Below are 26,973 nucleotides of genomic sequence, written 5' to 3'. Positions count from 1 at the left end.
TAGCTCTCATTTGCTGATGATGCCAAGGGGGATGCGGTGGTCCCCAACCCCGTCCCCGCCCAGATCCGGGGCTCAATTCACGGCACGTCAAGCAGGAAGCGCCCCAGGGGATCACGCACCTGCGCCTCCATGCTACAGGTGGGAACCGTGGTGAGAGACGCAGGCCTTCCCAGGCTCACAAAGCTGGTGAGAAGCAGAGCTGTGACCAGACCCTGGGAGTCCCGCCCAGCGCTGTCACTCAGCCAGGACAGGCCCCACCCAATTCACACCCATTTTCAGGGAACATCAAGTGGGAGAATCAACAGACACGGCAGCCGACCACGTTGGGCTACCACCAGCCACATGCGGCTTCAAGCATTGGAAATGTCATCAATCCAAACGGAGCGTAAAACAGCCAAATTGTAAAGACTTGTTACGACAAAAAAAAAGAGTAACTATCGTCTTCAGAATAACCATGTGGATTCCATGATGAAATGACAATGTTTTGGATATATCGGGTTAAATAAAATATACTGTTTCTTTCTACTTTTTCTTTTCTTTCTTTTTACCGGGGATACCAGAAAGTGTGAAATGACATAGCTGAACCGCATTCTATTTCTTTGTAGACCAGACATGCCTCCTTCAAGAGAGGACCATGTGCCCTGACTGGTTTGGCTCAGTGGATAGAGCGTCGGCCTGCGGACTGAGGAGTCCCGGGTTCGATTCCGGTCAAGGGCATGTACCTTGGTTGCGGGCACATCCTCTGTGGAAGGTGTGCAGGAGGCAGCTGATCGATGTTTCTCTCCCATCGATGTTTCTAACTCTCAGTCCCTCTCCCTTTCTCTCTGTGAAAAATCAATAAAATATATATATTAAAAAAAAGAGAGAGAGTAAATCTCATAAAAAAAAAAAGAGAGAGGACCATGTGATCGCATCGGAAATCAACAACACACCCTCAGGTCACCCCTCTCAATGGGCAAGACATTGCCAAAGGCTGCCCCCCCCCCCTCAGTCAACCAGATCCGTATGTCAGTTACATCAACTTGGGGGACACCCACGGGGCAGTCCCTGGGACTGCGAAGGGGAACAACAGGGCCCCCACAAATCGTCCAAGTCTCACATGACTTAGAGGAAGTCTTCAGAGACCACAGGCTGAGGACACTTCCCGAGACGGTTACGTGGAGCCCATCAGCCCCCGGCAAGGACCAGCTTTGTGACCCCCTGGGTGCCACACTCCGTCCCTCACTGAACGCGGACTGGGCACCACACCTGCCCTTCCGGGCAATGGCAATGTGGTCAGGGAGCCGACACCACGCCGTAGCAAGGTGCCACGGGACGGAGGGAAACGTGCGGTAAGGGGACGTGAAGGAGAAACTTTCCAGTAGAGGAGTCGAGGGGGGCTTCCTTCAAAGGGGGATGGTCCTGAACTGAGGACTAAAGACCAGGGTGATTTGAAAATGGGGGTGGGAGGCCCGAAGAGGAAACAGTATTATGAAACAGAGTGTCTGTAGGAGACTTGACAAAGCAATTTCAGAAAGGAGTCGAGAGGGAAGGCCTTGAGGGAATGCCAGGCTAAAGCTTCCACCAGAGGCCCAGAGACCTGCCTGCTGCGGACAACTGTGTGCCCTGGACCACACATCCACGCAGGTTGCCTCAGCCACACGGTGGGGACAAGGGACCTGCTCTCCATAGAACTGACCACCCACTGAGGAGTCACAAGACAGCGGGACGTGCTCTCTGCAACACAACTCACTGCTCCAGGCCCCGTGCCTCCGGGCCCATCCACGGTTCTCCCGCGTGAGGGCAGCTCTCCTGGGGCCCTCCATTCGCCCAGATGTGATGGGGGGAAGGGAGAAGCACAGGGATCTGTCACTTAAGAGCTGCCCCAACCCTGCACCACCAACTGCCTACAGGCTCAAACCCACACCAGCCACAACAATGCATCCCACAGGATTCTAGCATTTTCTAAGAAGGGATTTGAATGTGTTCTTAAGGAAATTTTAGTATTTCGGTTGGTCAACATTCAGTTCATCCCCGGGTCTCCCTGCTTGAATGATGAAGCTCTTCTTTTCTCAAATAAAAAAAAGAGACGCCCTCGAGGGGACCTTCAGAAACGTGGCTGCCGTGCCCGGGCCAGCGCCTCCTCGCCCGCTGCCATGCATCTGATGAGCTCAAATGAGGGAACCAAGTCTCTACAAGAGGGGAGAGAGGAAGCCCAGCTACGGGGCCTTGCAGAACACGCTCTTCAAGTTCCTACTGAATTTTCGAAGTTTCCAAAGGTTCCTTCCTTCCTGCATGGTGGTGTCAGAATTATGTTGATCTTGTCATATGGTGAATACTACTAATACGAAGGTTCGGTCTACACTTAACCCACAGACACTCTCCATCCCTTATCTACTCATTCATTCATTCAAGTGTTGGGCATCTGTTCTGCACCAATGTCGGTTCTCTCCACCCTCCTTGGGCACAGGAATATGTCTCCGGGTGAGGCAATGTCCCTGCTAACGACCCCATTTCCCAGCTGTCACTCAGCTGGTGCCCCTGTTCCCTTTAGCTAATGAGATATAAATGGGCACCGAGTGAGACTTCCAGGAGGGCCCCTTTGTCTCTCCATGTGGGATGTTAACACAATGGCTGGTGCTTCAACAGCTATTTTGGATCATGAGGTAACTCATAAGGATGAAAAACAGTAAGTTAGGCCTCTGCCCTGGACTGCCTACCTCCTGACTTATTACATGACAGAAAAAAATAAGCCTCATGCTTAAGCCGGTGTTGTTTGGGGGGTTTCTGTTCTAGTCAGCCAAACCTAAACCTGAATGATAACACATCTTCCCTCCACACAGCTGGGCTGTTCTGCAAACCTGACAGAAGGGACTACAGCGGCGAGTGTAGACTGGGCAAATCCTGGCCATCGAAACCCCCGGTGGCAGCCAAGAGTCTGAGGAGGACTCAGCGCAGAGACTGCTTCCCAGTGTCATCATGGACACGCAGCCGTGACAATCAGAGGCCATCGGAGCAATCCCCCAAAGAGCCGGCTATCTGGTTCTCCCCGTCTTGTGAAAGACGGGGCCCAGAAATCGTTGGCACAACCAACCAGGCTTTACCTTCCGACCCTAACCAAGGACCCGGGCCCTCGTAGGAATACATTATTTGAATAAGGGCCCTCCACGCACATGCACAGGCCCCTGGTCAGGAGCTCCCTCCCAGCAGAGAAGCCCAGTCAGCCAGCTGAAGAGCTGGGGCTCCGCTGAGAACAGTACACCAAAGAGGCTGAGCTGTAAGACGCAACCCAGGAGAAACCCTGAATACCTTCATGACTCACGGACGCTAATGGCTTCCATGGAGATAGCTCTACGGGGAGAAGGTTAAGAGGCTGCTCATGAATGGATTTGATAAGCGGCCTTCATTAGACACTGGCCCAGGCCAGCTGTGACTGTGAGGCACTCGGGAACACGTGGGTGTTCCATCCAGTGTCGTCAAGGGGGGGGGGGGGGGGCCTGCCTTTGTCCAGGCTGCCAGATGGGAAAGACTGCGGTCATGGCCATCTGACTCAACTTCCACTCCAACCCACATCAGTGTCAGTGGACATCTGCCACAAAGGTTCAGCGTAGAAGGCAGTTCGCAGGCCACCTGGTGCAATCCCTTCGTTTGTTAAAGGAGGGCCCAGAGAGGCGAGGCAACGTGCTGCATGTCACACAGCTGCTCGGTGGCTGGCCACAGCCAGGAAACCAGAGCCCCCGACCCTGTGGGGTGGTGTCTGCCGGCCTGGGTCACTCTGGCAATGACATAATCCGGGGACAAGTGGATTGCTGCCTCCCACCTGTGACCCAGAGGCGGCACCGAAGCCTCCGACAGGTGTCACTAACACACCAGCCAGTTAGCTGCGGAAACGGAAAAGGACACGGGGTCTGGTCACTTGGCTGCCCAAACCCCCACTCGAGCCGGGGGCTCCAGGTCCCAGAGAGCACCCACCACACGAGACACAGTTAGTGCCTGACTACTAACCGGCCGGCAATGTGGACGCCGATGACCACGAAGAAAACCACAGCAATAAAAAAAAAAAAAAAAACCACAGCAGCTACGGCTTGAGTGTTGATTCTGAGTCAGACCCTCTATCTAAGGTGTTCTGGGTACAGTGCCTCGTTTAAATCTCAAAATTGCCCTCTGAGGTCAGTGCAACGGTCATCCCTATTTTCTGAAAGGTGAAATGCATTGCCCAAGATCACCCAGCTACCAAAGGTGGGGGCCGAGATCCAAACCCTGACCCAGAGCTTCCTGCTAAACTTCTGTCAATTACCGCCTGCTGGGGCCACAGACTCCCGACAAAGCGGTACTGGTCAAGCTATGTTCAGTCTCACCTCGTCACCTAACGAGGGCCACACTGGCCACTGTTAAATGTGGGGGGTAGGGGGGGGCGTGGGGTTCGCAAGGAGAAAAGATGCCACTACCAAGGAGAGCATGGGGTTCTCTCCACAGAGTAGGGGGGACAGAGCAGAGCTCAGTCAGGCGCCAGGGAGCGGAGTGGGGTCTAGACACTGGTCCTGCGTGCTCTCGGAGCCTAACCCCCCCTCCACCCCAGCACTGTGTCCTCACCTGCTCGTGGAATCAATGGCCCCACTCACAGGGGAGTGAGGAGGCTGAATGAGACACAGGGAAGCAGGGGGCCACATTCCTCCATCCCATTCAGGGCACAGGCCCAAGGGAGAGCTCTCCCCACTTGTTAGCACCGGAAACCCAAAGCCATTCTCTGGCTTTCTTAGGGATGAGTGAGCTCAATCTGCATGCACTCCCCGTGCTTCATGGGAACAATTATGGAGCGACAGAGGCTTCCAGAAACCCCTGGACACTAGGGCACGAAATGGAAGATGGGACTACCCCCTCCCTTGTAAAGAGAACCAGAAAGTCACCAGCCTGGGGTGAAGCGGAAGCTGGCCCGAGTGAGGTCAGCAGTGGCCCTTCCTTCCATGTCCACAAGCACGTCCACGTCCACGTCCACATCCACGTGGGGCAGCGCAGCACAGAGGAAGCACAGGCAGGCCTGGCTCCTCCCGCAGGGGAAGTGCTCTGGCTGGGAGGGCCCCACCCCCAAGGGGACAGGACAAGGTCCCAGCTGCACTGGGCAACCACTGGTGGGAAGCCCCCTGTCCTTGCTTTAAAACACACACACACACACACACACACACACACACACACAAATTCTGTCCTTGCCTCTTTATGTTGCTGCTGTAAAGAACCCATCCCCCAGCTAGGAGCTCATGAAGAAAAGTCCCAGATTCCTTTCCAAGCATCAAAGATCAAAACCCTTGAAAGCATGATCCAAACCCCTGCTGGCCTCAGGGAGGGAGGGTGTCCGACATGAACATCAAAGTGGACAGACAGATGCATCTGGTCTCACTGTTACTCGAGCTCCAGTTTTCTGTGTTCAGAACAACCCTAGGGATTGGCACTTGCCAGAGTCTGAGACGTTCAATTCTAAAAACTTCTCATCCTTCCACGCCCCTTTCAAACCACCCTATGAGGTTAACTGAAGGGTGGCCAGGGGCAGGTCCCAGGTATTCGCCCTGAGGATGATAGGAAAGAAACATCTTAATCAGAAGCATTTTCCAGAGAGAATGCCGCTGAGGCCATTCAGTTCCTTGATCACTCACTTTTCATGTCCACAGGTCTTTTTTTTTTTCATTTTTAATCAGTCAAAATTATTTCCATTAGGTTCAGTTGTTTTCTTTTTCAAATCCATTTGAGCCATTGAACAGTTTTATCCACATCAAACTTTTCTAATTAGAGCTTGTGCCATAGCATTTCTCATTATTTCTATTAAACTCAACTTTCCTGGATCAATTGTTTGTAGAACGAAGAATTTGTTGAACAGATGGGTCGTCGGTTTTTACTCAGTCTCAAATGTTACCATGTACAGTTTGAGCCATTACCAGTTAATATTAAACTGTACACTACACAACATACTAAGCAATGTAAAGTATTAAAGACCCATGGTGTGTATTTCTCCTTAGAGAAATATGACAAAATTCCGAGTGGTTTTAACAGATGTAACACAGGGCCTGAAGTTGTTCTAGTGGACAGGCCACCAAGTTCTTTAATGCACTGTAATGTCAAAAGAGTCTCAAGGGAGTGTGTGTGTGGGGGGGGAAGGGGGGCGGGGATCAAGGTTACGGTCAAATACTTCTACTCTGTCCTGGGGTTGAAGATGAGCTGTTTAAAAACAAAATTTAGTCCCGCTGGTGTGGCTCAGTGGTTGAGCATCAACCTATGAACCCAGAGGTCACAGTTTGATTCCCGGTCAGGGCACATGCCTGGGTTTCAGGCTTGATCCCCAGTGTGGGGTATGCAGGAGGCAGCCAATCAGTGATTCTCTCTCATCATTGATGTTTCTATCTCTCGCCCTTTCCCTTCCTCTCTGAAATCACACACACACTGAGTGGCCAGATTATTATGATCTCTGAATGCGTAATAATCTGGTCACTCAGTGTACTTCTCTTGAGTACCTCATTTATTTGATATCAAAGATACTATAAATCGTGCACCTGATCAGTTTTCCCCCTTTGCACTGGCTGATAGAAAGCTCAGGGCAAATAGGTGTTGATCTCCAGCAAAAGTCTAGAATACTTTTGGTACCCCATTTGAGATACAAATACACTGAGTGGCCAGATTATTATGCGTTCAGTGATCATAATAATCTGGCCACTCAGAGTGTGTGTGTGTGTGTGTGTGTGTGTATTTTTTTTTAATTGGGATGCCAGAGCTGGAAATAGCATCTCCCTCCTCCCAGCCACAGCCGCAGAGGCGAGGACCTGAAGGCCTGATATGGCCAAGGTGCTCTCACCTCCCAGTCTCTCCTTCCCTCCAGGGGAGGAGCCAGCTGCCCGGCTGGCCCTCGCCCTGGTCCTGCCTCTGAAGGCACCTGGGGATTGTGAGCAGAGCTGCCAACATTTCCACAGAGATGGCCCCACCAGGACCTCGTGAACAAACAGGCCCCCTTCCAAGGACCCCAGCTCTTCACACACCACAGCGCCAACAGAAGAGACCTCCAGCGCCCTGGACAGACTGGCATTGACTGACCAGGACAATTGGCCACTGTGAGGCAGCCCCCTGCATCCGAAGAGCTGGGTATATTCCTGGCACCAACAATGCCCATTGTCTTGGGTCCTTGAACAAGCCACTGGACTTCTCAGATCGGAGTGCCAAGGCCCCTGTGCGCTCCCAGGGAGCCTGCGTTCCAGCTGGAAGATACATAATTACAGCAGGTCCTACAAGGCCACAGCCCAGAATGCAGCGTCCGGCTTCACCCTGTGCAAACGGTCCATCAGCAGGCGCGTTAACCACCAGGCTATTTTGCTTTTGCTATCATCTCTATTGTTGTATATGTCCGCAAATTTTCCCTAATTAAAGCTTACAAGATTCCTTCTTGATGTACTTTTTTAAAAATTCATGGATTTGAGAGAAAAACATTGATTTTTTTGTTGTTGTTGTTGCTGTTCCCCTTATTCATACATCCACGGGTTGATTCTTGTATGTATCCTGACTAGGGATCGAACCCACAAGCTTGTGGCAGGATGATGCTCTAACCCAGCCGTCGCCAACCTTTCGGACCTCACGGACCAGGTCCGTGGACCACTGGTTGGCGACCGCTGCTCTAGCCAACTGAGCTACCCGGCCAGTTCATGAACTTCTTAATCAGCTATCACGTTGCTGTTTATATGGCATAGCTGCTCCCTTAAACTCAAAACTATGCACTGGGTTGAGCAACAGCATAATGTGAGGGATAAGGGAGGTCTATACTACTTGTCAACTCAAAATAGACCAGCAGTTTCTAATCAAATGCAATCCTAAGAAAACACATTTTTTTTAAACAGCTGGAGAAATGTGAAAAAAGTCTGGTTACTAGATATTAGACGGACTATTAATTCTGTCAGTTGTGAAAATTTGACCTTTAAAAAGGCTCTTATCTGTTACAGATAAATACTGAAGTGTTTGTGGGTGAAGTAATACGCTATCAAGGATTAAGAAAAGAAGAAAAATGAAAAAATAGGGTGAGTGGGTAGATAAAACATGAGTGGCAAGGTATTAGCCATTGCTGGGCTGGTGATGAGCTCACTGATTATTCTCTCTACTTTCGTGTGTCCTTGAAACATTCCGTAACAAAAAGTGGTAAAGAAATGGTTTATTTTTCAGCCTATGGTTTATGCTATCATTTTTGCTATTTACCTGCTACAGAGTCACAAAACTCTCAGGAAAATGTTACTCACTAAAAGATTAGAAAATCCAAAGATATTTGTTGAACAATCATATCTTCTAAACAAACAAACAAACAAAACACCTGCAGGATTGCCCAAGGGAAGGAAACAGCCAAATGCTAGCCAAGCGAGAGTCGCCTTTACAAGACTGGCAAGGCCCCCAGCCCTCAAAGCCCACCTCGCCCACATGCAATCTTTAAACAGGACCCATCCAAAATGGGGGGTTTCCAACACTGGCCCCCAACATCCTGCTTGTGGCCAAACCCCTCTGGCTGTCCAGAGGTTCTCATCTCTTCTGCTAGGATTTACAGCCCTCAGATCTTCCTCTGTCTCTAGCAGAGACAAGAAAAAAATACACCCACTTACAATGACAAAGCACATTATCACCACAGAGAACTTGCTTTTTTCTTTTCTTTTTAAAAATCTTCATTGTTGCAAGTATTACATATGTCCCCCTTTTCCCCCCATTGACCCCTTCTAGCCCACTCCTGCTGGCCCCCCATCTCCCCCCACTACCCCCTATCAGGCCTTCACCACCCTATAGTCCGTGTCCTCAGGTTATGCATATATGCATACAAGGTCTTTAATTGATCACATCCCACCCACCCTCCCCGGCCTTCCCTCTCCACCCCTCACCACAGAGCACTTTCTAAGGAGGGCAGAAACCAACTGCAGGCAGCTGGGTGCCCCTCCCTGCACTGAACTTCTATTGCCTAAGGGAGGGAGGGAGGGAGGGAGGGAGGGAGGGAGGGAGGGAGGGAGGGAGGGAGGGGGCGGGGCGGAGGGGAGGGGGCGAGGATGAGGGGAACTGGGGCAGGGGTGCTCATTAAATCCCTACTGAGCACCATGTATTCACCTATGAAATCTAGCCTAGAGCCCCGCTGGCAAGTATTGCTGTGCCCCTTTAACACCCAAAGAAACAGGTTAAGAAACTAGTACAAGGTCCCAAGGCTAGAAGGAAAGAGGCCAAGACTCAAAGCCAGACCCCATGACTCCTGGAGAGGAAAAACACCAACCAGGAGCCTGCATCATTCCACTTCTCCAAGGCGACACGTACAAGGTAAGTCTCCAGATCCTGTGAGAACCACAGAACCACTGGGCACCCGCAGTTCGATAAGCTGTCCCCACAGCACCATCCGCACACCCCCTCTGCCAGGACCTCTGGCCGAGATGCTCTCCCTGGAAAACAAGCCCTGCCCAGCTCTCCGCACCCCCAGCTCTGGACCGGGGAGCAAACGGGCTCTCAGGAAACTGCGACAGGCTCTTCCAGCGTCAGTTCTTACCTGGACTGTTTTAAAAGCTTTCTAACGGGTCTCTCAGCTTCCAATCCCACAGGCCCAGCTTAAGCTCCACTGGCATCAATTCAGTGCCACACTATTGCATTTGGGGCACCTGGTAATCCTTCTAAAGTGCATCTCTGATGATGTCACTCCCGGGCCTAACACCTCCCCTACACCCAACGAACCTCCCCACAGCCCGGGTTCACACTTACCATCCACCCAGTGAGACCCAACCACTCACCGTTCCTTCAACATTCCTCCCTCTTGTAAGTGCCATTCCCTCTACCAGCAACACACACCCGTCTTCCTCCTCTCCACCTAGCGAACTCCTACTCATCCTTACAAACCCATCTCAAACACCCCATCTTTGGTGAATTCCTTTTCTACAACAGCATGCTGGACTCATTTGCTGAACAATCATATCTTCTTTCTTATGACACTTCAATGGCCAAAAAAAAAAAAAAGAGAAAAGTTCTGGTCATCCCTCAGCCTCTTCTTTGGTGTGAACAGACCTGTTCTTCTGGAACTTACAGGTTTTCCCCGTTTCTGAACTTCCATCGATCCATTTCCCAGCACTTGACAGAGAACTCATTCAGAGACCGTGTCACACTGCCCAGCAGTGATGAGCGCATGTCCCATCCCAAGCCACTCTCCCTGGGAACTCTGTTATCTTCTCCATCCCCGGCTCTATGGACCATTTTGCTAAGGAAGGCCTTGCTCATGCTCCTCTGTCCTAGGAGGACTAATTAAGGGTCTATGTTCGCCTGGGCCACGAGCCAGCCACCACTCCCCAAACAATAATGACCTCCACTCCTTCAAATTCCATGCAGAGCAGTAAGAACCTAATCTAAGGTTATGAGGACAACGAGTGTCAGAGGGAGACAGCATTCAGCATGTCACAGGGAGGCTAGCTCTCTGGATTCGGAGAAAGGGGGCAGCCGGAGCATCCATCCGTCCTCGCCACCTGCCCGCTAGCTGGACACACCGCGTGCCAAACTTTCACGAGCTAACTCCGTGCTCTGCTGGTCTCCATTTGGAAACTGCTTTTGGAGATGATTTTTAAAATGGGTTCAAAGTCACTGACACTCCTCATGCCCCCGAGACAAGAAATACTCAGGAGAAATGATGGGAGTATCCATCAATGGCCCCTTCCCTCCCAGGCCGGGACCCACAAAAGGCGCTTCTCACTCGGAGAGCTTCCTTCGATCGGCCAGGACAGGTCTCCCGCCAGCCAGCGCCTCGCACAACTGCTTGGCTCCCCTCCCAAGACGCTGCCATTAACAGAGGCAGAGGGCACACCCAACCTAGACAGAGTGACTTGAGTTGACACTACCTCGCTCTGCAGCTTGGAGTGGATGGTTGGGAAGGGGGTTCTCAAGGCTTTCCACCTGGGAGAGACCCACAAAAGAGGCGTGAAATCAGGAAGGAGAAGGAACAGTAGGACAACTCAACCCCAGGGCCACCAAGGCGTGCTAGGTGGCAAGAGACACCTGGCCAGCCCCCCAGGCCCGGGGACCTCTAAGTTGGTGCTACCGCAAAAGGCCCAGCACCCACAGCCTCTCCTTCCTGCAAAACGCAGGGCGTTTCCTTAAAGCAGCATCACTCCTAGCGACCCTGGGAGCCTTGTAAGAGCAGGGACCGTGCTGCTGAAATTTTAATTCCCAAAACCTCACCTGGTGGCCTGTACACTGCAGATGTCGAAGAAATATGTGTTTAAGAGACAGCTAGAGTGCAAACGGTAAGCCACAAACAACTCCCTGTGGTCAATCATTTTAATGCACTTCATTAATTTTTCTTCTGTGGCTCACAGAATCAGATAAATCTCTCTCCGGGAGCATTTATCCTTGGAAACGCCCATTTGTAATGTGACAACTCACCTGAATGATGCTTAAGAGGGTGCGGTGTGAGTGCCATTCTTTCCAGATTGGAATAATTCCCCCTTCCGCTCTCCCTCGCGCCCCCTCCCGCCCCCTACCCCCCAAGCTGAATGATACATAACCCAGGACCCAGTGGGTCTTTGGGAAATTCGTTCCTGGGTAAAATTTCACCCTCTCTGAGTTCACAGGACCAAGTACTTATTTCCGTAGTCTGCCATGGTATAAGAGAGTGTACGTGGAAAAACACTTGGACACCTGCCCAACATATGAACATGTTGATGCCACGTCTCTTGAATTATTTAACTATTCACTCCGTCTCCTCGACAAGATAGCAAACTCCGTGAAGGCAGTGACCATGTTTGTACCCCTGTGAGCCTCCACCCCCATGGTGGTGAGGAATTCGCACTTGGAAAAACATGTTATTCCAAGCCCTTCATCAGCCAGGGACCTGGCTGCCCCTCCCCAGCTCCCCCAGGTTTCGGGCTCGCCTGGGTCATTCGTCGCCTGGCACACTTAAGCACAGCCAAAGGAGCCACTGATTCACTGAGATGTCAACCCCCCTCCTCCGACCCATCTGTGGCCTCTAGGTCAACCTGACTTAATTTTATCTGCCACCTGCAGGAAGATCTCCGAAGAATTTCAAGGTCAAGGGGACGCAGATGAAAATGAAGGCTCAATATAAGTAAGAGTTGGCACAGCACACCTCGCTGCCTGGCACTGTATATGAAAAAGCTGAGGGATCCGTCCCAATGCAAGTGCAAAGACGTCAGCAAGGCTGAAGCCAGCGGACCCTGGCCTCAGAGTGACAGGGCCCAAGAGCGCCCACACCCAGGCCCCTCCGTCCACGGGAGCCGGCGCCACTTCAAGCTACCAAGGGGTCTCTGAAAAAGACAGGGGTGGCCGTGTGACAGGGCCAGGGCAGCAGCTGGGCTCCCAGCCTAGAGAGGCAAAGCTGGCGCTGGCTGGCCTGGCCAGGGCTCTTCATGGGAGCCAGGGCTTCTGGCAAATCCCCTCCTTCCCACCTGGTACTGCCAAGCAAAGTAGGTCTGAGGACTCGGGCCTCTCCCAGCTCTAAGGGATCAGGAACAAATGGCAGCCAATGGAAGGAACTAAGAAAGGGAAAGGAGATCAGCCACATGGAAGAGTCTGAACATCGCAAGCCTATGTACAACGCTCTCAATTCCAAGCATTCCTCCTTTCTCCGAGCTTTCATTCCCCTTTTACCACACACCATGCATGTGAAGATTTGCAAAGGGTAACAGGCCATTTCTGCCCTCACGGAGCTCAGACTCCACAGGTGGGTTCCTTCGCCCAGGCGGCCCCAGGAGTAGAGGTTAGAACACAGACTCGGGCTGCCTGGGTCTAATCCTGGGCAGGCCACTCAGTAGCAGGGTGACCCAAGCACCTTGTTTTATTCCTCTGTGCCTCAGTTTCTTCATCTGCAAAATGAAGAGAATAACAGATGCTGCTACCTCATGGGGTTGCTTTGAGAAGTTAACAAGGTCAAGTGCTTAAAACAGGCCTACGGTAGGCAGAATAAGAGTGTCAGCTGTCATATAAGCAAAGCATTATGTAGTGTTAGCTCACGGTTAGTAAGCCACAGGACATGGGTGACTTTTAAGGGAAGCTGATGACTACCCTAAAATCGTGATTATAATTTATGCACCCGTGTGCACACACGTGTTTTCCGGGATGATATCCATAACTTCCGTCAACTTCTCAAAGAAGCAAAGCTGAAGACAAGCTTAAGCGAGGGAAGGGCAGTGCCGAGTCTGCAGATGTTCCGCTGACCTGCGTCTTCATTTTAATCAGGCCAAGGGTCGAAGCTGAGTAGTGCCGTCCAACAGAACTTTCCGCAATAATGGAAATATTCTCTACGGGCGCTGCCCCAAAATAGCAGCCATCAGCCACGTGTGGCTACTGAGCGTTTAAAATATGGCTGGTGACACTGAGGAACTGAACTTTTCGTTTCACTTAGTTGTATTAATTTATAGTTAAGCAGTCACACGGGGCTGATGGCTACAGTTCTGAACATCACAGAATTAGTCAGTCTGGGAGGAAAACATCACGAAAAGAACAGAATATTCAGTGATGCAGAACGTTCCAAGATGTACTCAGAAGTGAGTGCAACAGCAAGACGCAGCCGGCAGTTGTGAGCGCTGTGGGGGCGGATGGGAGGGCGCACCCTGGGGCGCCGCACGGAGGAGTGCAGGTGCCAGAGGATGAGAGGGGCTGGCCAGACGGTGCTGGACACGAGAGACAGAAGAAGTGCTGTCGTAGTGGGGTTTCTTCAGAGAAGCGGAACCCACGGGATGCACATACATACAGAGGTTTCGTTTAAGCACTCACTCAGCTCATGTGACTATTGAGGCTGGCAAGTGCAAACTCTGAACAGGGAGTGGCCAGCAGGCTAGAGACCCAGAGAAGAGTCGATGCTGCAGTTCAAGTCCAAAGGCTGTGCAGGGCAGAATTCCCTCTTACTCAGGGCAAGGCAGTCTTTTGGTCTATTCAGGCCTTCAAATGACTGGATCAGGCCCACCCACCCTATGGAGGGCAATCTGCTTTACTCAAAACCACCCATTTAAATGAGAATCTCATCCAATAAACATCCTCAAAGGAGCCCTAACCAGTTTGGCTCAGTGGATAGAGCGTCGGCCTGTGGACTGAAGGGTCCTGGGTTCGATTCCGGTCAAGGGCATGTACCTTGGTTGCGGTACAACCAAGAAGCGAGGGAAGGGCAGTGCCGAGTCTGCACACCAGTGGGGGGTGTGCAGGAGGCAGCTGATCAATGTTTCTCTCATCAAAGTTTCTAACTTCTATCCCTTTCCCTTCCTCTCTGTAAAAAAATCAATAAAAAATATATTTAAAACATCCTCAAAGAAACATTCAGAATAATGTTTGACTATGTACCTGTGGCCCAACCAAGCTGACCAATAAAATTAGTCACATGCACTAAAGTTTTTGAGCAAGACTATCAGTAGAATGACTTCGGCAAGATTCGGCTGGGGGGCAGGGGTGAGGGATAGGGAGGGGGCCCTAGAAAACAGGAATACCGATTGAAAGGCTATTTCAATAGTCCAGGCAAGACATGAGGGCTTGCACCAAAGAAGTGGCAATGGGAAATGAGTCATTTACTTAGCATTTATTAAAAGGAAGCAGGAATGGAGTCTGTGACAAACACACACACACACACACACACACACCTGTATGGGAAGCTAGCACTTCCTCACAGTTCTCCAGCACAATGTAAGGGAAAGGAAGTTTCCACACCCCATAAAAAAGGAGGAGGTAATGTAGCAGACAGATATGGAGTTTACTGTGTTTCTCGACTCCAAAAAGTCCTCCTATGCCTGCTCCGTGGGGCACAAATGCCCGCCTCCCTTTCCAACCCAGAGCCTTTCTAGAAGACAGAGAGGCCACACTACAGATGTGGCAGAGTTGTTTCGCTGACTCCCCATATCCATTCTCCCCTTCAGCCTTAGAAACAATTCTGCTAGCTTAAAAAAAAAAAAAAAAAAAAGCTGCACTGGCCAGTGTTGCTAAGTGGTTAGAGCATCACCCATGCACCGAAGGATTGTGGGTTCAATTCCCAGTCAAGGGCACATACCTGGATTGCAGATTCGGGGCACATTCGGGGAGGCAACCAATCGATGTGTCTCGCTCACATTGGTGTTTCTCTCTCTCTCTCTCTCTCTCTCTCTCTCTCTCTCTCTCTCTCCCCGCCCTCTTCCTTCCTTCCACTCTCTAAAAATCAATAGAAAAAATAATAAAAAAATTTTCAAGCCAATCCTCCCTTGTAGTTATCCATGACTATGTGACTAGATTCTGGCAATGAAACAAGCAGGGACTTCTATAGACTCTTTAACACAGAAGAAGCATATGCCCCTGCCCCTTCCCTCCTCTTTTCCTGAAACACTGATGTGATGGCAGGAGCTCCTGGAGCGATCTCGGACCATGAGGTGACTTTGAGGAGGGGCCTCGCATACTAGGATGAAGCAGAAAAAGGCCACGGGGTCTCGGATGACCGTGGAGTCACAGCACCAACCTAGACTGCCTAACTCAGGTCTTTTTTTTAGGTGAGAGGAGGTATCCTTGTGTGTTTAGACCACTGTTTTTTTGAGTCCTCTGTTACTTGCAACCAAATGCAATTCCTAGTGGATACAAGATGAAACCACTCTTTTGTGCACACGGCAATGTGAACTTCAGGCTGTAAAACTTCATCTGTATAGTTTCTAATGGTCTTGGGTGTTGGGATGGGGAACATATATAAACTAGCATGGTGCCTTAGACCTCATGATTTCCTTCCAACAGCTGCTCGCTGAAGAGCCCACTACAGATGCCCTCGCCCACCCAGGTGGAGTGCCCAGGTCAGGGTGTAAACAGACCTCCTGGCATTCTGGAAAAAAGAGAATCTTCGCTCAGGTGGCCTGAGCCTGAGATTAAGAGGCTTAAATTCAAAGAATAGGACAATCTTAGAAGAGCTCAGGCCACCACGACTGTTAGAAAAAGCAAAGGCCCAACACCTTCTCTGCAGGATGGTGCTTTGCCAAAGAGATGGGGACTGCGCCTGAGGGTGGATACAGGTTGATGAACAAATGGTATCTTTTCCTTATTCCATTTAAACCACTTCTTCAAAGGGAGGCTTCCTAGACAAAGCCCACAGGGGCCCACACTGAAGCAAAGAAGTGCTCTTTCCTCTGGGAGAACGGACGTTCTCTAGTGCCCGCGAGAGTTTCAAATGGAAAAATGAATCAACAAAGCAGCCCAGGATCACATTAACTAAGAAAGGCACTCAAGACTGGGGTTAGAGGAGAAAGCTGGAAGGAGGCAGACGCCAGGCAATGTCTGCACAAGTCAGTGGCAAAACAGCTGAGGAACCCACATTCCGGAAGATTCCTGAGAAGAGGCCCAGTTGACATGTCCTCCCATGGAACCCTCCAGAATTCTGTCCGGAGCTGACCTACTCTCAGCAATCAAGCTCGTGAGGGTTAGGGAGTCACAGACTCAGCCGCTGAGCTTAGAAACCCCATTTCTTCCTAGGGATAGCCAGGCTTAGGAGTACCTAGAACAGGTGTGTGAGCATACTGAGTACTTTTCGGCTGTACTGAACACCCCACCCCCACAGATGCCCTCACTTGTACTTGCCCCAAGGCTACGGCTGAAGGATGGTAATGCAGGGACCAGAACCCTCCACAGCTCCACAGGCTATGAATTCGGAATCCCTGAGAAGGGGCAGCTGACTCCAAAACTACCTTCTCCATCTGGCTGATGACTCAACACCCCAACTTCCCTCCTTTGTAGCACATAAAAATATAGGGGTCCCAGTTAAATCTGACTTTCGGGTAAACAACAAATTTGTTTTACTTAAGTATGTCCCAACTATTGCATGAAACAGAGTTATACTTTAAAACAAGTTCTTGAAATTCAAGTTCAGCGGGGTGGCCTGCACTCTGTCTGCTGACCCCACCTTTGGCTTAAACGCCACAAGAACATTCTACTGCAGAAATGAAAACTCTGTCTATGCCTGGACTTCTAGGTATCGCCCTCTTGGTGTCATGGATGTGGTTCCTTCACACAGCTGTCAAGAGCTGGACATGAGCATCAGGATGGAAACAGCGGATGGCAAACCACGGGAATGTTGGTTAGTTTTTTTGTTTTTTTTGTTGTTGTTTTGTTTTGTGTTTTAACTGAACCAAAGTTTATGGAGAGCATCCATACGAATTAAAGTCTGTTAGTCCATGCGTAGAGTCCCACATGGCCATAAGCCACGTGGGCGCAGGGATGTGCTCTCCCGTCAGGAACCCGTTGCATGCCGGGGAGAAGGGCGAAGGGCCATGGGAGTGTTTTTAAAGCATAAGTACTTGAACATCCAGAGTAAACCTCTGAGATGTAACAGTCAGCTACTCCTCAGAGTAAACAAGCCCATCGGATCTCAAGGGTAGATTTTCATAGAAGGGACGGGGGGCAGAATATGAAGTCACACAGGGAGGGATGGGAGGTGGGAGGGGAAGAGAAAAGAAGGAAAGCAGGGCAGGGAAGGGGAGGGGGGCAGAGGGGGTCCCCAAGGTGAAGAAAGGGAACGGAAAGTAAACCAAAAGTGCTCCAGAGGAATCTTACCATTGGGCCAGGGCCCAAACCTTGCTGCCTGGCAACATAAAAAGCCTACCCATGTTGACAAAACTGGTAGCCACATACACCCCTACTCTGATTTTCTTATCCGAAAAATCGGTCACCCCGCCACTCCTTTCCGGGGGTGCCCGTGGTTTACAACGTGGGGAGGAAGGAAGGGGTGATCTATGTCAACGCAATAATTTTACTGAAGGCAGACGGGAGGGAGGGAGGGAAGGAAGAAGAAACCACCACATCCAGCTTGGCCTCTAACTGCTAAACTGCGGTGACAAACCCCATCTGTTAGCTTCGGGCAGCACGTCGCCAACCAAGCGGCGCTTCCTGGGAATCAGCGGTGCCTCCGTGAAAAGCAAAGGGGACAGGGAAAGGGGAACCGTCCCTAACAGGGTCACGGTGGGTGGCATGCTTACGACGGCCTGGGTGAGACCCTGCATGTGAGCAGTCCCCCATTCCTGGCCTTCTGCCACCTGCCAGTCAGGTGAGGGTCCCATGCAAGCGGCCCTCAGAACCTCCAGGAGAAGAAACCTCAGGATCAACAAGGCTCCCTGCTCCCGCTCCAGCAGAGGACTCGGGGGCAGAGCCAGCCAAGCAGGAGGCGCAGTGACTCCAAAAGGGGGGGGGGGGGGGGGGCGGGGGGCGGTCCTTCCGACTGAAGCCTCAAGACCTACTCTACTCGGTCAGGAGCCTGCAACCTGGGTCAGAAGCTCCCCTCTCCACACAGATTCAAGATTCCAGGCTTCTTGGGGAGAGATCAACCAAAGGACTTATATGCATGCATATAAGCCTAATCAATGGACACAGACAACGGGGGGGGGGGGGGGGGGGGGAGGCATGAATGGGAGGTGAGGGGTAATGGGGGAATAAGGACACATATATAATACCTTAATCCAGGCATCCTCAAACTACGGCCCGTGGGCCACATGCGGGTGTTTTTGCTGTTTTGTTTTTTTACTTCAAAATAAGATATGTGCAGTGTGCATAGGAATTTGTTCATCGTTTTTTTTTTAAACTATAGTTCGGTCCTCCAATGGTCCAAGGGACAGTGAACTGGCCCCCTGTTTAAAAAGGTTGAGGACCCCTGCCTTAATCAATAAAGAAATAAAATAAAATAAAAGATTCCAGGCTTCCACACTGCAGCGGCTCCTTCCCCCGAATCTCCCACCAAGACTGCAGGCAGGATACATGCGGCCCTGCAGGCGAGGGAGAGTTCATGGCCGTCTCCCTCCTGGCTGTAAATCACTAGGAACGCTGCGCTGGGACAGGTGCCCCGTCACTCCGCTGCTTGCCCTTGCCCTGGGCGGCCAGGATGACGCAGTTCCCAGGAACTGGCCTGTGGCCACCCAGTGGGAATACGATCGGGGCCCCCAGGACGGACGTCACTGACCCAACCTCCTGACCCAAGTCCCACAGCGAGGGCTGCCACCCAGGCAGGAAAGCGGCTCAGCCGAAGGGAAAGTGACCGGGAAGGAGGGAGGCAGGACGGAGCTGCACTGGTCCCAGAACAGGACAGAGGGCCATGAGGGGGAGAAGTCTGAAAGGGCCCCCAATTACTTAGAACAAGAGCCTCCCAGTTACCCCAGGGCAGGAAAGGCAGGGAACTAAGTGCACAGATGAGCTCCAAATCTTCCTTTAGCCCAGCCCGTCCACTGTTTCCCCTGCCGGTTCCCCGCGACGTGTCCGAGTGTAAGGCAGGCTTTGCAACAGTCACTAAGAGCCAAGCACCAGGCACAGCCAGACCAGGCAGATGCAGGTTCAAACCCTTGCTCCTCTCCTCACGAGGTCTGTGATGTGGGCGCGTTCCTTTAGCTCCCGAGTCTCAGTTACTACCCCTCCTGCCCCCCCACCTCCGTATGACTACGGTAATGCCACCTTGCCCTGCTGCTGTGAGGACTAGATGAGATAATGTACACAAGGGACCTACTACTGCTGACCTGGGCACCTAGTAGGTCCTCAATAAATGAGGATGTGGGGAGCCCTCTGAATAACTCAATAACTCAACTTCTCTAAACCTCAGTTTCCTCTTTGGAAAAAAAAAAGTATCTCTCATGCAGGTAAAGCACTTAGAAAAGTGCGTGGCATACAAAGAGTGTTAAAATGACTCCTTTCCTCCTCCCCGCCATCCTTTTTATTTTAAATATATTTTATTGATTTTTTTTTTACAGAGAGGAAGGGAGAGGGAGAGGAGAGTCAGAAACATCGATGAGAGAGAAACACAGATCAGCTGCCTCCTGCACACCCTCCCACTGGGGATGTGCCTGCAACCAAGGTACATGCCCTTGACCGGAATCGAACCTAGGACCTTTCAGTCTGCAGGTTGATGCTCTATCCACTGAGCCAAACAGGTTAGGGCCCACCCCGCCATCCTTAATCTCTGACTCAGGTCCCTCTACACACTCTCCTCCGTCCTCTTCACTCCCAGCTCCCCACCTCCAGCTGCCCTGAAATTCCCACCGAGGAGCCCCGTCACAAGGCCAACACTCAGGAGAGTAGACTCACCACCGTCTCCCAAAGCCACATCCCCAGCCTCTCCGTTTCCTACGGGCTGCTCCGGCTCTTCAGGTCAAAGCCTCGGGGTTCCCTCCGAGCCGTGCTTGGCGGCTGGCTAACCACTAAGTCTGCCAAGTCCTCCTAGTCCCTCGGATGAGGCCGCACCCCCGAGAGGTGTGTGTGCAGACCCAGGTGACAGTCTCTGGGCTAGAGACTAGTTTCCTCATCTGTGACGTGGGGACAAAAGCGGAAGATAAATGGCAGCCCCTACACAGGGCAGGACGTATGCTGCCCAACACACAGCTCTCAAAAGATGCTGCCAGATGAACGTAAGGACAGGACAGCGGTCGTCGATGCCCCATCAACTTCACAAACATGGCATGAGCCCCACGTGCAGAGCCCACCGTGGCCGCTTTGCAGCTTCTCAGCCCAGTCTGGAGGCCAGGTGGGGCTGCCAGGTGCTCCCGCGTCTGGCCACACCATTCCTTCCCCAGCTGGCCCCCCAGCCCTGAGGATCCCTTCCCACAGCCCTGGTGACCTGCATGCTGACCTCTCCCTCCCATCTCAGCTCTCTGTCCTCTGTACCCAGACTCTCTCCTGTGCTGAGGCTCAGGCATGCTGCTCTTCCCCAGGCCTCTCCCTCCCTCCCTCTCTCTCTCTCTCTCTCTCTCTCTCTCTCTCTCTCACTCACACACACACACACACACACACACACACTGCTGCTCTTCAGATGTGCAACGCACTTCTCACAACTCCAACCAGTTAAAAATAACAAGAGTTGCCCCAATGTCCATTTAAAGATGAATGAGCAAACAAAATGTGGCCCGTATACACAGTGAAATATTATTCAGCCTGAAAACGGAATGAAAATCTAACATGTGCTACGATATGGGGAGACCCTGAGGACACGATGCTGAGTGAAATGAGCCAGTCACGAAAAGACAAACAGTGCAGGATCACACTTCTATGGGTGCCCAGAGTAGTCAGGCCCATAGAGACGGAAAGCAGAATGGTGGTTGCCAAGGGCGGAGGGACAGGAGAAATGGGAAGTTACTATTTCATGAGTCCCGAGTTTCGGTTTGGGAAAATGAAAGGTTCTGGAGAGGGATGGCGGTGAGGGTTACACAGCAACAGGAATGTCCTTCGTGCTACTGAACTGGACACTGAAAAAAGGTAAATCTTACATGTAGTTTACCGCAATCTTTTATAAAGGAAAACGATGACAAGGGCTGGGACTGGCAGGGATGAAAGGCAAGCCCAGGGCCACTGTTCGACCAGAGAGAACCCAGGGAGCAAAATAAGCAAGAAACACTGCACTGCTCAGGTTTCCCGAGCCACACGGCCCCGCCCCCTCGTCACGCCGTCCCCGGCCACACACTGAAGGCCAGATGGGCTGGCGGATACGTCAAAGCCACCTTAAAAACAAGCTCCGGCTCAAGGGAAAAACCCTCAAATAAATCAAAGCCAGTTCCCTGCCCCCAGCTCGGCCCAGAAAAGAAAACGCAGACATCTCCTACATCCTCCTGGCGGGCTTTAGCCGGGGTTTTCTCAAAACCCCAGGGTTGGGCCTGACTCACTAGCAGGAAAATGAGTTGACACCAGGAATAATAACGTCAATGCATATTTTGATGGGCAGATAGAATTTCTACAGGCCGGACAATTACAAATCTTTGTCAACTCTTTCTGGAAAGCCAAGCTGTAGAAGTTTCTCCCTTTGATGAGTCTCCACTGTTCCGCTCAGCCTCTGGCTGAATGGACACGGTCATCCCAGACATATAATAAAACCACCCCTGCAGTATAATCTTTATTAAAAAAACAAACAAGAGCTATACAGCAACTGTTAACAGAAGGTATGGGGGCTTATTTTTCTTCTTTTTGTCTATTTTCGGTATTTCCTACCACATTTTTTTAAATGAAGCCAAAAGCTAAGCTCACGCAGGGATTCCATGGCCAAACACTCTCTCGTTAAGTCCTAAGGACGACCTCCTGAGAGCCGAGGCTGGTCCGTGACCAGAGTCCCATGGACCAAGATGCGGAGGCTCTGCGAACGCAGTGCCGCGTGACACGCACTTGAAGGAGATGCTCTGAAGGCCTCTCAGCGCCCACCCCTGCGCGGCACAGTCAGAGGGGTCTGTGCATATAGAAAGGAAGGGGGAGGAGGAAGACCAGAGGAAGAAAACAGGAAGCCCCACTTGGCCGCCGCTGGCGGTGGGCCCCACCCCTGCACCATCAGGAAGGTCACACTGGTGCACAGACAGACGGCCACCTGGCCCAAACCCAGACAGCCCCCGTCTACGGCGATGAGATGTGACATCCGCACCCTGCCTCGGCCTTGGAGCATCCTTCCAGTTCCTCGGCTACAGGCCAACAAGGTCCCTGGGGGCTGAGGGGTAGGGGTCACTCTGAGACCGCTCCGCCCTTCTTCCTGCCCCACCTGCAAAGAGGCAGGACTTGAAGGGGAGGGTGTGCAGGCACCGGGCAGGAGGCCCTCGGCATTCATCTCGAGCTCTGCCAGTTGACAGTGAGTCAGTCACAGGCCCCCGGGGGCTGGCTGTTATGTGATTAGACCTGATGACTCAGCGCCTCGTCCACGGGACTCAGTGATTGTCATGATCATTTATGCTCACCAACCAAGACAAGGGCTGAGAGGAAGGAGCGGCAGGCAGGGACCAGTGTCTGGGTCTTCTCCTTCCCCATCCACATGCCTGGCCATCGGGGGCCGAGCGGTGGCACAGGCACACCCCGCATCTCAGCGGTAGCCAGCCAAGGGAGACACACTCTGAAAGCAGAACCAACTTCCCTGCGGCCCCAGCCATCGCCTGAGCGCAGCTGCCCTCTGCTGCCCCTTCTCTGGTCTTGGTGCCTCAGCTGCCTGTTTGGGCTCTCAGGTCAAAGAACCAGTATTTCAAGAGAGGCGAATGGCTAATCGCTCCCACACCGGGAGGAGGAGAGGGAACGCAGTCATTAGGAGAGGGCAGAGCAGGAGCCTGATGTTCTGGAGACATCCTCTCCTCCGCCTGAGCTGGCCCCGCTGCCTGGGAAGTAGGCCTGGGTGCCATTTCTGGGGGCAAAGTGGCGCCCACTCACAGGGCCATCCAAGCGTCAGCACCCACCCTCCATGAAGAGTACCCAGAGCTGGATGAAGGCAGTCTGTGGGGAGGGGGGTGAGAAGAGCCCACTCCAAATGCAGCCGATGACAAAGTCATGGCTGTTCCCCATCACACAGGACTCTCACTTCTAACTTTCAGGGGAGACACAGAAGTCAGAAGGCGCACCCAACAGCAGCTGGGATGGTGGGCAGAGGCCGGGAGAGGACGCGCGGGGCTATCTTACCTGCCTGGCCACCCTCCGCGCCTCCCAGTAGGGCTTCGAGTCTTCCACGGCTTTGCCGATCTTCTTCAACAGCTCGTCCAGTTTCACCGTCGCTTCAACCAGAACAGAGCGGAACTTCTGCCGAGCATCCTGCAGCCAGGGCATATGGAGGAAGCACAGTTCAGGCTTAAGAAGGAATCTGGAAAAATCTGCCTGACCTCACCACAAACACCAAGGATGGGACCTCACACAACCTACAAGCACCCAATACCTTCACAGGACAGTGTCTACAGCAGCACCATCCCAAAGAACTCTTTCTGTGCTGCGGGAAGTGTTCCAGCATCGGCGCTGTCCGGTGCGGCAGCCACTAGCCACATGTGAACATTGAGCGCTTGAAATGGACTGGTGAGCCCTGGCTGGGTAGCTCGGTTGGTTAGAGTGTCATCCTGATACACCAAGGCTGTGGGTTCGATCCCCATCAGGGCACATACAATAATCAACCAATGAATGCAGAAATAAGTAGAACAACAATTGGATATCTCTCTCTCTAAGTAATCAAAAAATAAATTTAAGAAGAAAAAATTTTATATTTAAAAAAATTAATTGGCTGGTGAGACTGAGGAAATACATTTTATTTAATCTTAATTAAATATACTTATTTTAAAATTATATTTATTTATTTATTTATTTAGAGGGGGGGGAGGAGAGGGGGAATGAGAGAGAGAGAGGGGAACATCAATGTGAGAGAGAAACACTGATCAGCTGAACCTGTAACCTGGGCATGTGCCCTGACCAGGAATCAAACCAGTGATCTCCTGGTGCACGGGACGATGCCCAACCGAGGGAGCCACACCGGCCAGGGCTATATTTAAATTTTAAAAATAAATGTGGCTAATGACTACTGTACTAGACAGCACAGGCTAGATTAAAAAGCTGTCTAGATCCTCACGGGAAGATGTCCAGTCGGGCGCCCCAGCAGCTTAGCCCATAATGATGGCACCATTTCCTGCCCTACCATGGAGTCCTCAATCATATGCCGTGGTCAAGATGAAACACTGAGAGCAAACTGCCCACATGCCAGACCCTGTGCTGGGCCCTGGGCTTGGTCCCTGCCTTCAGGGCACTTCCAATCTGGTGGGTAAGTGCAGAAGTCGGTGCCAGGATGGTGGTGGTACGGGTGCCATGGAAACCAGCAGTGGAGACTCTCACTAGGCCAGTAAGACAGAGCCCTCCCGGAGTGGGGATAGCTGCACAGACGCCTAAAGCATGAATGGGCACTGGGGAGGGGAGAGGAAATACTGAGTCCCAAGCAGGCAGCAGCGCCCTCAGCCAGAGGGGAGAGGGAGAAAGGGAAGGAAGCTGGAGTCTGGAATGTGGAGAACGGCAAGAGGCAGGGCGGCCACCCATCCTGGAGGCAGCCACTATGAGGGTGGTGAGGCCTGGGGCGGGGCGGGCCGGGGCGGGAACCAGGTGAAGGGGGGCAATGTTGAGAGTACTACAATGTCATCTGCAATACTCTCAACAATAAAGATTTAAAAAATAAAAATAAAAGCTGGGCCTCGATAAGAGTTTGGAAGGAACAGGCAGGTGGGCCACGCCAGGCTTAACCACAGGGTAAAAGTTGAGAAACCAGACCCGTGGACATCACTGGAGGGCAAATTTTTCAAAAAAGAAATTTAGTCCCATGTCTAGGACATATTGGAGGTCAGGTCAATATCTCCCAGACCCCACATCCCCTCTCCTCCTTTCCCCTTTGGCATTTGCCTGATGCAGCCACACCTTGGGTGTGAGGGGGTGTGTATGGGGGTGTATGTGTGTGTGGGGGGGGGGGTATGTGAGGCTGTGGATGTGTGTGTATGTGAGTGTGTGTACGCACGCACACACATGCCTTTGAGAAAGGGGAAATGGATACTCAGAGAAGAAGGAACAACACATGATCACCAGCCATGGGGCTGCCCCAAGACCAAACAGCCTCGTGCTGGTAAAACACACGAGGCTGCAAAGCACCTGCCTCGCAAGTAACTACCTGAAAGCTATTTCTAAACAGTAAATGGGAGGGGGTTGGTGGGCCAATGGGATGGCTCCTGGGGGCAAAGGAGACTCCGATCTCTTCTCATTCCATCCCCCTGTCATGCTGTGCCAGACACTTCTGACACCGGCCTGGGTCCCTTCCCCCGGCCCTGTCATCACCATGATCTTTCTCTACCTCTCCCCTAGCTGGCCAGGCCCACCGTCAGGTAATCTGCCAACATGGGCCCCCATTCCCACCTGGCAACCACTTCAGGCTGGAAGTGGAGTCGAAGATGACGCCCCTTAGAGAGAGAAGGCCCTTTCCGTCCCAGCCCCTGTGCCTGAATCACACCGGCCTGCTTCACTCACTCAGGTTCCCTGCCACCTCCTGGCGACTTCTGATTGGCCAAGAGCTACTCTGGTCACTGATGAATATAACCCACCGACTCCGTCCTCCTAAGACAGAGGGCTGCACGGCACAGATGGACCTTTACTAAGTGGCAGACACCATCACAGAGGCTCACATCCACCAATCTGTGTGACCGCTAACAACCTTTTCAGTAGGTGCTGTTGCTGTCATTCACATTTCACAAAAGAGGGAAACTGAGGCACAGAGCGAATGGCTAACTTGCCTAAAGCCACACAGCTGGGAATGGCAGAGCCACGATTTAGACTCAAGCAGTGAATAAGTAAGTACAATCGGGTGAGATAAGTACTGAGACCTCGGTATGAGCACTGGGCAACAGACCTCCAACTGGGAAGGCCACCCAAAGAAAGTGTCGTCTCAGTCAGGCCTTGAAGAAGGGCCTTTCACCAGGTAGAGAAGGAGGGGCGTTAGCGACTGAGGGACTAGCACGAGCAAAGGATGGCAGGTCACAGGAGGCCACAGTTCGATTCCCAATCAGGTCCGTGGAGGCTGGAGCGAGGACGGGCCTGTGTGCCGCATTAGGCATCTGAACTTGATGCCAGGCACAATGGGAGACAGCGGGGTTTTTACAGCCAGTCTCCACTTACTTCCCATGTACCCTGTGTGAGAAATGACTGAAGAATGCGTTCTACCACAAGAAGTAAAAGTAATCGTACTTTACTAGACGGCTGCATTGTCAATAGCACTTACAGAGCTGCAACAATGTCAGCACCGGATCCTGACGACACAGTAATTCTGCTGGGAGGAAAGGGGACGGGGAAAGTGGGTGTGTGGTGGGGACAGAGGGTGGAAAGAGTCTGAAATCTCACCTTCCATAGTGGGATGTCGGCAGATAATAAGTAAAACTGAAAACTCAAGAAGTAGCTGCACGAAGTCTACTATTTAGAATCACAGAAGTAAATAACTACATACTCAGCTAAAATGTCTCTCTAAGGGAGAAAAAATGGAGGTAGGGTAGGAGACTAGAATACTAGTGGGGTGCCCAGCCAGTGTGGTTCAATGGTTGAGCACTGACCTCTGAACCAGGAGGTCACAGTTCGATTCCCGGTCAGGGCCCATGCCCAGTTGCAGGCTCAATCCCCAATAGGGGGCATGCAGGAGGCAGCTGATCAATGATTCTCTCTCATCACTGATGTTTCTCTCTCCCTCCCTCTCTCTGAAATCAATAAAAACATATTTAAAAAAAGAAAAGAATACTAGTGGGGGTTTTGTTTGTTTGCTTT

At 51.8% G+C, this 26,973-nt stretch overlaps 1 protein-coding gene across 2 annotated transcripts in view; it reads right to left on the bottom strand.

The window, feature by feature from the left end:
• SH3BP5 (SH3 domain binding protein 5) overlaps window positions 1-26,973 on the bottom strand; it is a 63,571-nt gene that overhangs the window by 12,079 nt on the left and 24,519 nt on the right. For both annotated transcript variants that reach the window (XM_028129438.2, XM_008153286.3), the window contains exon 3: window positions 23,335-23,463. Coding sequence is in view for 1 of the 2 variants with exons in the window: in XM_008153286.3 (XP_008151508.2) it covers window positions 23,335-23,463 (129 nt within the window). In the remaining variant the exon portion in view is untranslated. The remainder of the gene's footprint in view (window positions 1-23,334; window positions 23,464-26,973) is intronic.

This window comes from Eptesicus fuscus, chromosome 18 (assembly GCF_027574615.1).
Source record: "Eptesicus fuscus isolate TK198812 chromosome 18, DD_ASM_mEF_20220401, whole genome shotgun sequence".
NCBI lineage: Eukaryota > Metazoa > Chordata > Mammalia > Chiroptera > Vespertilionidae > Eptesicus > Eptesicus fuscus.
Note: the sequence above shows the minus strand (reverse complement) of the source record. Positions and strands in the feature narration are given on the sequence as shown.